Source organism: Mandrillus leucophaeus, unplaced genomic scaffold (assembly GCF_000951045.1).
Source record: "Mandrillus leucophaeus isolate KB7577 unplaced genomic scaffold, Mleu.le_1.0 Scaffold280, whole genome shotgun sequence".
NCBI classification, from domain to species: domain Eukaryota; kingdom Metazoa; phylum Chordata; class Mammalia; order Primates; family Cercopithecidae; genus Mandrillus; species Mandrillus leucophaeus.
The window spans coordinates 1472280-1482983 of record NW_012102921.1 but is presented as its reverse complement, the minus strand read 5'-3'; the positions used below and the strand labels follow the sequence as shown (position 1 = coordinate 1482983).

The window sequence follows — 10704 nt, the reverse complement described above, 5'->3', positions numbered from 1 at the left end:
GAACCCAGGAGGTGGAGGTTGCAGTGAGCCAAGATTGCGCCACTGCACTCCAGCCTGGGCAACAGAGCGAGACTCCATCTCAAAAAAATAAATACATAAAATAAATAAATAAATAAAGTGGAGACAGGAAGTGAGGCCTTACCAACAACTGCATCACATGCTACTCAAAAATAACAGCACATTAGTTGCCAACAATGATCTATCATTAACTTTTCTGCATGACAAAATTTAGAATTTTCCCTTATCCTTCTATCCAGACCTCTTTGCTTTATCACTTGTGCTAGGGAAGCAGGGGCCTCAGAGAGCCAGTCTAAAACCATTTTAAGTTCAGCTCCATCTTGAAACTAACAAGGCACATTCCTTGTCAGTCACAATCCATACCTGTTTACAGTTGGGTACACAGTTTAAAGATACCTGCAAGGACAGACTCCTCCAACTACAGAAAATCCAGATGTCCCAATACCCATAACAATATATGCTTTTAAGATAATTATAGTTCTGGCTGGGGGTGGAGGCTAAGGCAGGAGGATTGCTTGAGGCCAGGAGTTCGAGACCAGCCTGGCCAACATAGCAAAACCCCCTCTCTACTAAAAATACAAAAATTAGCTGGACGTGGTAGCACATGCCTATAATCCCAGTAGTGAGACCCCATCTCTACAACAAAATATTTTTGTAATTAACTGGATGCACTGGTTCATGCCTGCAGTCACAGCTACTTGGGAGGCTGAAATGGAAGGATGTAACTGTAATCCAGCTACTAGGGAAGCTGAGACACAAGAATGGCTTGAACCCAGGAGGTGGAGGTTGCAGCGAGCTGAGATCACACCACTGCACTCCAGCCTGGGCGACAGATCAAGACTCTGTCTCAAAAAAAAAAAAAAAAGGAAGAAAGATAATTATAGTTTTGCTTTGATGTACTTACCTACTAGAATGTCAAGGATAGTTAAATCAACAGAATAATAAATTTTGTCATGCCATTGGCCCATCTGCACATTGACTCAGCTTAGTTTAGTCTGTACAAAAACAAGACCCCTATATAAGAAAAACTTGGCAGGGCGCGGTGGCTCACACCTATAATCCCAGTACTTTGGGAGGCCGAGGTGGGCGGATCACGAGGTCAGGAGACTGAGACCATCCTGGCTAACAGGGTGAAACCCCGTCTCTCCTAAAAATACAAAAAAATTAACCAGGTGTGGTGGCGGGCACCTGTAGTCCCAGCTACTCGGGAGGCTGAGGCAGGAGAATGGCTAAACCCGGGAGACGGAGCTTGCAGTGAGCTGAGATCGCGCCACTGCACTCCAGCCTGGGCGACAGAGCAAGACTCTGTTTCAAAAAAAAGAAAAAACTTAAAGGTCAGGGGCGGTGGCTCATGCCCGTAATTCCAACACTTTGGGAAGCCAAGGAGGTTGGATAGCCTGAGCCCAGGAGTTCCAGACCAGCTTGGGTAGCATGACAAAACCCTGTCTCTACAAAACATACAAAAATTAGCTGGGTGTTGGGGGGGCACGCCTGTAGTCCCAGCTACTTGGGAGACTGAGGTGGGAGGATCGCTGGAGCCCAGGAGGTGGAAGCTGTAGTGAACTATAATCATGCTACTACACTCCAGACTGGGCAACAGAGTAAGACCCTGTCTCAAAAAAAGAAAAAAAAAAAAAGAAAGAAAAGGAAAAATTAAGACAGTGTGTTCCTCTGTTTGCTTTCTGAGGACGCCCTACTCCGTAAGGGGACAGCTTTCAATAAACTCTCTCTTCTCATAGCACTCTGCGGCTTGCTTTGAATTTCTTCTGCATGAGATACAAGAATCCTCTCTTGGGGTCTGGATCAGTACCCCTTTTTCCAGTAACACGTAGACACACACACACATTCAGTTTAAAAGCCCATATTACAATGTACATCCACCTCATCTTCACACTGAGATTTGGGTTACATCTGTCCCTTTTTGAGTTTTGACCCAGGTTAACCTTTTAAGACGCTCTTTATTTCTTCCCCTTTCGCCTCAATTCACTTTCCTCCTCCTTCTCCTTACATGCCTTTTATAGCAGCCTCTCCTTTTCTCTTTTATTCATTTTCTACACATTTCTCTTACTTTAAGATCAGAAGTCAGGCGCCGTGGCTCACGCCTGTAATCCCAGCACTTTGAGAAACCAAGGCGGGAGGGTCTCTTGAACCCAGGAGTTCGAGACCAGCTTGGGCAACATAGTAAGACCCCTGTCTCTACAAAAAGAAAATTAAAAATTAGCTGGGCATGATGGTGTGCGTCTGTAGTCCCAGCTACTCAGGAGGCTGAGACGGGAGGCTCGCTTGAGGCCAGGAGTTCAAGGCCGCAGAGAATCACGATCTCACCACTGCACTCCAGCCTGGGTGACGCGACCAGACCCTGTCTCTAAAAAGAAAAAAAATAGAGGGGTGTATCTATCACGCTCTCAATAGATATTTAGCTTGAGTTCTATACTTTTTTTCATGACCGTTTGTCTCCTGTTTTTCAGGTCATTCCTCCTCCCCTACACTTAATTTCCACCCTGCTCCCTCTTCACAGCTCACGCCCCTTCCAGGGGTCCTGCCTGCTGCCTCGAACTCCAATGATCGTCCCATTCACCTCTCACCCCTTTTCCCGCCTTTTTGCCCCACAAGGCTTCAAAGCGCGAGGACCTCATTGTCCTCCTCCCCCATCCTCCAACCAGCCCACAGGACAGCCGCGTTACCATGACGACCGGGCTCCTAGAAGCTGCAGTCAAGGACCTGGTTGCCATGGTTTCCGCTTCTCCTCCTCCAGCCCCGCCCGCGCTCCCCGCGGCGTCGGCGCCTGCGCAGTGTGTGGCGTCTCGGGAGTCAGAACCTGGGCGGGACGGGGCGGGGCTTCGGCCGAGAGGGAGGGAAGCCGGAGAAAGGATAAGAAAGGGAGTGGGACTGGCGCCTACGGTGGCCGAAGTGGGACGCGCCGAGCCGGAGGCTGCAGGATGGTAGGCTGTGCGAAGAGGGAGGGGAGGGGGAAGCGAGGGGCGTGGGCTGCACCTGCGGGGGTCCTCGGGGGCCGCCCTCGGGGTGAGCCGCTCTGTCTTCCCTCTGGTCCTCAGAGGCCTCCCTTGCCTCAGCTGGTGGGCGAGCCGGGCTCGGGAGGAAGAGTGGGAGGTGGCATTCGGGAGAGGGGCGGGGAGGGGGTGCATTTGCAGGGCGAGCGTGGGCTGACGAAGGGGCGGCGGGGCAGTCCCGAGCCGGGAGGGGCGCTCGGGTCTTGGCTCCCGGGGGTCCCTCGATCCCCGCCGCAGGGAAGCAGCCTAAAGCAGAGGGTTGTGGGGGTCTCTTTGCGGAGGGAGGGAGTGGGGGTCACCGAGAACCCCTTCCCGGGCGGCACGGGCGGGAGCGGGGACCCCGGTGGGGAAAGGGGTGTGGGAGGGGAGTTTCCGGGTCGGAAAAGAGAGCGCCCTATTGGGTTCGTGGCGGTGCTTGCCTAGAGGCTGGGCCCAGGTAAGGAAGAGAGGTGGACTCGTGGTTTTGCTCCGAGGGACCCAGGCTTTGGGATCCCGGGCTCCAGGGCTCTCTGCCCCCAATCCCACTCTCTTTCCGGAACCCAGGCCTTCCGTCTTCCTGCTCGCTCCCCACCCCCCTATCTGAGCGCCGCACGAGGCTCCCCGGCGCCCCTCTTTTCCCCTCCATCAAAAAAATCAGTTCTCCTGAATTCTGATTTTTCACCTACTAAGCTATACAGTGCCACACACTCAGGGATTCCAACCCTGGGCATGTCCATGAATAGGAGAGCTGCTGGGGGAAGGAGAAGACTCCAGGATGTGGCCCAGACCCCCTGGAACTGGGAAGCTGGGGTGCACTGGGCAGTGAGGGTTCTGTCTTCCATCCCACTTGACCCAGCTTGCTGTCTGTTCTGCAGACATTCTTTAGGGGAACCCCCTGGGTGGCGGGGCCCTGAGGGAGATTGGTCACCTGGTGTCTGGGGAGGAGTGGGCGCTTAGCAGGAGGCACCCTAAAAGGGAGAAAAGTTAAAGAGAAATGTCAAAGACATCTGGGTGCCCGCAGAGAGGAAGGTGGGATTTGGGCATCTCCATACCCTGTGTGGTGTTGAAAATACATACTGCAGAGGAGGATACCCCTGGCACTGGAGGGTGGTGTGTTTGGGATATCATTAAGATCTTATGGTTATGATGGGGTGGAAAATTGAGGTAGCTTCTCCAGGGACAAAATACCAGATTTCAGCACGGTGGTGGATAGAGAGAGGGTGGAAGAGAACAGGCATTTCTTTGGCATTGGTTACTGGTTTCTTGTCGCTCTGCTAGGCATTTTACTTACCTTTAGAAAGCAGAACCAGTAAGCAAGAGGTCAGGGAATCATGGTAATAATAATAGTAACTAACAACCGGGTGCAGTGGCTCACACCTGTAATGCCAGCACTTTGGGAGGCCGAGGTGGACGGATCACCTGAGGTCGGGAGTTCGAGACCAGGGCCTGGCCAACGTGGTGAAACCCCGTCTCTACTAAAAATACAAAAATTAGCTGGGTGTGGTGGCACATGACTGTAATCCCAGCTACTCAGGAGGCTGAGGCAGGAGAATCACTGGAACTCAGAAGGCGGAGATTGCACTGAGCAGTGATCGCACCACTGCACTCCAGCCTGGGTGACAGAGAGAGACGACAGAGAGAGACTTTGTCTCAAAAATAATAATAATAGCTAACATGTTATACTGCCTGCCTGTGCTAGGGACTTGCATATATTAACTCATTTAGTCTCAACAACTGTGCAAGGCAGGTACGATGTCCATTTTACAGATAAGGAAACTGAGGCCCAGAGACTTACAGTAGTAATTGGCCCAAGGCCCTGCATAACTAGTAGAGCCAGGATTTGAACCCAAATGATGGACTCAGAAGCTCTGACTTCCCCGTGCTGGTGGAAATACCCAGCATTGAGAGCAAGGGGCTGGATGTTGGAAGAAAGTAGAGAAGAATTAGCCGGGATGAGTTTGGGGAATATGTGTTTACCCTTGGTTCTGCCCTCCCATCCCCCGCAGATGCGATTCATGCTGCTATTCAGCCGGCAGGGAAAACTGCGGCTGCAAAAATGGTACCTGGCCACTTCGGACAAGGAACGGAAGAAGATGGTGCGGGAGCTTATGCAGGTTGTCCTGGCTCGCAAGCCCAAGATGTGCAGCTTCCTGGAGTGGAGGGACCTCAAAGTTGTCTATAAGAGGTGACTCCCCACCTACTTTCAGACCTGCCTAGATTCGAGTTGGGCAGTGGGTTAAAATGGCTGAGAAATGGTCATCCTTTAGGTCAGGGAGACCTGGGAGCTGAGGACCTCTGGAGGACCGTGATGAATGTCAGCTTCCTTTTTTTTCCCCCCCAAACTCTTAAATAAGTTCTTGTTTACCACTTGGTTTTGCTCACACGCAACACCTGCCTCACTCACGTGTCCCTTTGGGCCCTGTCTTGCCCCACCGCACATGTCCCTTGCAGTCGGTCCTGCCCTACTTTTCCTAACACACACACACACACACACACACACACACACGCACACACCCTTTCCAGTTCCTTCTTTTCGGAGCAGGTAAATTACTTGGCTCAGGTTTTTGCTGAGTCAGACTTAGGAGGTCAGAGGGCAGGAAGGAAAAAGCGTGCATTCTTTGCATGTTTTAAAGACAGCACAAAGAGGCAAGTGAGTTACTCTTTACATGCCCTGGGGCCACCCCACCTGTGGCCAGCCAGGGCACAGACCACCCCCAGGCTGGTGGGAGGTTTGAGCCCAGAATGCCTGGGTCCTGAAGCAAGCTTGTAGCATGTCTCATGCATTCCTCTCCGCAGATATGCCAGCCTCTACTTCTGCTGCGCCATCGAGGGCCAAGACAATGAGCTCATCACACTGGAGCTGATCCACCGATACGTGGAGCTCTTAGACAAATACTTTGGCAGTGTAAGTCTCCTCTGCCCACCAGTTTCCATTCCCAGCAATCCCCTTTGGTAATCTACCAAACTTTGAGGCACCTCCAGTCTCTGCTCTGGAAGTCTCAGGGGAGAGGTGAAGTTGGAGCAGTAAGAACAGTAATTAATTTCCCTTTTTAAGCTTTAAGCCTATTAACCATGTCCCATAATCGTCCCTGAGTGGGGAGAGTGGGGGCAGGATCAGGCAGTTAATCTCCACTTAGAGCTTAGCTCGGACTTTTCACACAGAGACCAAGTTCAGATTTTTTGTTTAGTTTAAATTTTTATTTTTTTAGAAACAGAGCCTCACCCGGTCACCTGGAGGAATGCCTCCTATGGCTGGAGTGCAGTGGCACAATCATAGCTCACTGCAGCCTTAACCTCTGGGCTCAAGCCATCCTCCTGCCTCAGTACCCTGAGGAGCTGGGACTGCAAGTGCACACCACTACGCCCAGCTAATTTGTGTATTTTTTTTTTTCAGAGATGGGGTCTCGCTATATTGCCCAGGCTGGTCTCTGGGGCTCAAGTGATCCTCCCACCTCAGCCTCCCGAAGTCTGGGATTACAGGCGTGAGCCACTGTACCTGGCCCCATATTCAGATTTTTATCCCTGGTTCCTGATCTTGGATTTGCATTGGAATTTTCTGGAGAATTTTTTTGAATAGCAATGTCCAGGTTCTACTATCAGAGATTCTGAATTAACTTATCTGAGGGATAGCTCAGATCTTAGATGGGGTGTCGTAATAACTCCATAATTTGTGTCCCACTTAACATTTATAAAATGCTTTTGGGTCCTCTTGTTTGCTCCTTATCCCATCCTAGCAGTAGGTGTTGGTATCTCCATTTTTGAGGCCAGAAAACTGAGACTTAGAGATGTTTAAGGACATGTTTAGCTAGATGGTTAGTGGCAGAGCCCTGCTTGGAACTCAAGTCTTCCACCCCATGGTCCAGAATTCTCTCCTTCCGTGCCCCATGGTGTCTAGGAAGTGGGGCTACCGCAACCTTTGGTGGGAACAACGTCACAGATTTTGTGGGGAAGGCAAGGGGAACCACAGGCAAGGGTAGATAAAGCAACTAATGTTTCATGATCAGGAGGAAAGAGGCAAGAGGAAGAGGGAAAAAACTGATCCAAGGCAAGGTGCGGTGGCCCATGCCTGTGATCCCAGCACTTTGGGAAGCCGAGGCAGGTGGGTCACTTGAGGCCAGAAGTTCGAGACCAGCCTGGCCAACATGGCAAGACCTTGTCTTTACAAAATATTTTAAAAATTAGCTGGGCATGATAGCGTGCACCTGTCGTCCCAGCTACTCAGGAAGCTGAGGCAGGAGGATCACTTGAGCCCAGGAGTTCGAGGCTGCAGTGAGCTATGATCATGCCACTGCACTCCAGCCTGGAAAACAGAACAAGAGATCCTGTCTCTAACAAAATATGAAACAAAACAAAAAAAGTGAAAAAGCTGAACCAACTACTAAGGCTTGGGGGTTGAGGGCAGAACCCAAGGTGGGAGGCATTGTCTAGAAAAGGAAGTGGCTCCAGTTGACCCTCCATGCTCAACTCAGCCTCTCCCCGCCCTCCCAGGTGTGTGAGCTGGACATCATCTTCAACTTTGAGAAGGCCTACTTCATCCTGGATGAGTTTTTGATGGGGGGGGATGTCCAGGACACCTCCAAGAAGAGTGTACTGAAAGCCATCGAGCAGGCTGACCTACTGCAGGAGGTATGGGCCAGGGACAGTGAGGAGGAGGAGGAAGCTCACAGTGGTGGACAGGGCCTTCCCTCCCCTGGACGCCCTGCCTGTCCTGCCCATCATCACCAAGGGCCCCCCCCTCCCTGTGGTATCTGACCCCCACTACGCCCGGCTCTCCAGCTTACCCTCAAGCCCTGACCCCATGGGGTGGGAGGTAGGGTGGCAGATAGCCCACCTATGCACCCCTCATTCCAAGCTCTGTCCTTCCCCCAAGCTCCCAGATGTCTCATGGCCAGTCTCCTTTGTCCAATTCTCTGAGCAAGGCTTAACGCCAAGGGGTTAAGGGTTTGCTTTGGAGTTAAGGGTTGCTTGGAGAATTGGAGAAGGGGCACCTGGTAGGTCATTCTTTTCTTCCCTGGTTTCTTCCCCCACCCCTCTTTTTTTTTTCAACACACACATACTCCAAAGCCTCTGCATCTCAGGAGGAAAAGGCTATGGTGATTTGGGGGCTGGGGCAGAGGGCACCTGGATGTTGGTTCTCCCTGCTCCCCAGCGCCCCCGCTCTCACCCCATTACTGCCTGCCCCCTCTCTGCTGTGCCATCACCGAGCCCTGGTGCAGGGAGATGAGTCACCGGAATCTGCAGTGATGAGCGAGCCCGGCCTGAGCTGGCTCTGAGGAGGGGGAGAGATGGGGGGTGAGGGGGGGGCTCATCTCTGCAGTGGGAGAGAGGACAGAGCTGAACTTGCCACCTCACTGGTTGAGCTTCACCTTCCCACACACTCGCATATACGCACCCTGGCACACACACACATGGCCTGGCACACACACCCACCGTGTCACCAGTGTTGCGCTCAGACCCTAATGACGCATCTCCCTGCTGCCTCGTTCACCTTCCCTCGGGGACCTGGCACTCACCTCCCACTGCCTCACCTGACTCTGAAAAACAGGACCCAGCCATCTGTACCCCCCAGGGCCCCAGAAAGATCCCCCACCTCCTTGTCCCGGCTTCACTCCCTTTACTCCCAGGTGTCAAGGCAGGGCCCCTGCTCACCAAGCTCCCAGCTTTGGGCTCTCTGGGTGGTGACGGACTCAACCTGGACCCCATCTGCCACCGTTGGCTGGCTCTGGGGCTGGCCCTGGGAGGCTGGTGGGCGCCCCCTGAAGGGCTCACTGGTCCAGCCTTGGGCTCACATTGGCTTCTCTCCCCCTCCCCCGTGTCTGTGCCTCCCCCGTCTGACTCTTCCTCGTGACTGCTATCTTGCCCACCCTGTCGGCCTCTCCTGGTGTCTGTGCGTCACCCTCTGTCTGTCTCTGCCTTAGGAGGATGAGTCGCCGCGGAGTGTGCTGGAGGAGATGGGTCTGGCATAGCCCCCGCTGGGCTGGGGCATGGCGATGGGGTCCTGGCAGCATGGCGGGAACGGCTGCTTCTCCTCTGCCCAGGCCCCTATTCTTGGTGGGACTCGGCTGCCCCTCCTCTGCTGCCTCACCTTCTTTCAGAGTGAGCTGTGGGCTCAGGCCCTTCAAACATTCCCTCCCTCCACCCCCTACCTCCACTTTCCCCTTTACCCACCAAAGGTTTTAAGAGCTAGGAGGCAGGAAAATGTGACCCAGATGGGGGTGCTATTTGGCTTTTATTCCCTGCCTTTGCAGAACTGATGTCATCCCAGACGTCCTTCCCTCCCTAATAACTGTAAATATATAAATATGTCAGGTTAAAGGGAAAAGGTTTTCAGGGCACTTCTCTTCCTCTCTGCCCCGTAACCTACCTCCACCCTCCCCCTAGCCAGCCAGGGCGGCTTCTCTGCCTGGGAGGGGAGCCAGACCCCTCTCTTTCTCCTTGGCTGCAGTGGGGCTTCTATCCAGTGCCAGGGAGGAACAACATAGTTAATTTTTTTCTAACCTTGCCACTTTGAGGGAAAGAAGGGTTGGGGGAAGGGCGAGCTTTATGGGACCCTGGTCCTGGCCTTGTCCCTCTTTCACTCCAGTTCTGGGTGAGGCAGGAGCTGGGAGGGGTGGGGAGGGGGAAGTGTCTGCCTTTATTTCCTTTCTTCTGAAATAAAAGGAAAAGCATTTCTGGACTTTGCTGGCCTCGGGCTCCATGAAGGAAGGCAGGGCTGCTGGCATCATCGGGAGGCCAAGGGGATCCTGCCAGCCTTGGGAAGAAAGGGAGAGCACGCAGTTAAATGAGAATTTCAGATACACAAATCATTTTGGGGATACATGTGTCCCAGCAATGTTTGGGACACATTGAACTCTAAAACTTCATCCGTTGTCTATCTGGAATTTCAAATTTCCATTTCCTGTATTTTATCTGGCCACCCTGCCTTAAACGGATTTTAATGCCCAATGAGTCTCCAAACAGGCTGCCCCCAACTCCCTGAGCTGCCTTTACGGAAGGAGGAACAACTCTTCAGGATGCGGGTCTGTTATGGGCGATTTCATTTGCCCAGTTTAGTTTTATTTGAATCAGTTCACAAGTACCTGTGATTAGAAAAGGCTTAAGATGGGAGGCCAAGGTGGGCAGGTCGCTTGAACCCAGGAGTTCCAGACCAGCTGAGCAACATGGCAAAACCCCATCCCTACAAAAAAAATACAAAAATTAGCTGGGCATGATGGTGCACACCTGTAGTCTCAGCTACTCAGGAGGCTGAGGTAGGAGGATCACCTGAGCCCAGGAAGTCGAGGTTGCAGTGAGCTGTGATTGCACCACTGCAGTCCAGCCTGGGCAACAGAGTGAGACCCTGTCTCAAAAAAAAAAAAAAAAAAAAGCTAAGAAGTGGCTTTAGCCAGCGTGTCCCTGTGGCTGCCACCCCCTCCTCCCCGCATTTCTTGCAAAGTACCTAGGACCAGGAATTTAGGGAGCAGTAGAGGGAGGTGGGTGGGTGAAAACAGGAAGCTCTGGCATTACCCGTGTGGCCCCAGGATCTTGGGAAGAAGGAGCCGAGTGGCGCCCAGAGCTGTGGCACCTTCTGCGGGTCGCCTTTTTCTTTTGAATCAGAGGTGGCTGGACTCATCGCAGACAATTGGCTCTTTTATTGCATTCCGCTGGGCCTCTCTCTGTCAAGCCCTGGGGAAAGATGACTTTCCCACCATCCCCC

General features: G+C 52.6%; 1 protein-coding gene across 2 annotated transcripts; it reads left to right on the top strand.

The window, feature by feature from the left end:
- The first annotated feature begins 2848 nt into the window (after positions 1-2848).
- Positions 2849-9684, top strand: AP1S1 (adaptor-related protein complex 1, sigma 1 subunit). 2 transcript variants are annotated; one of them, XM_011985203.1, is made up of 5 exons: positions 2849-2960; positions 5015-5193; positions 5805-5913; positions 7497-7634; positions 8927-9684. In XM_011985203.1, the coding sequence occupies exons 1-5, from the start codon at positions 2958-2960 to the stop codon at positions 8972-8974; spliced, it is 477 nt and encodes a 158-aa protein (XP_011840593.1). In that variant the 5' UTR covers positions 2849-2957; the 3' UTR covers positions 8975-9684. The 2 variants fall into 2 exon arrangements, with proteins under 2 accessions (XP_011840593.1, XP_011840594.1); XM_011985204.1 differs by lacking the exon at positions 2849-2960 and adding an exon at positions 3397-3465.
- Positions 9685-10704: the final 1020 nt, after the last annotated feature.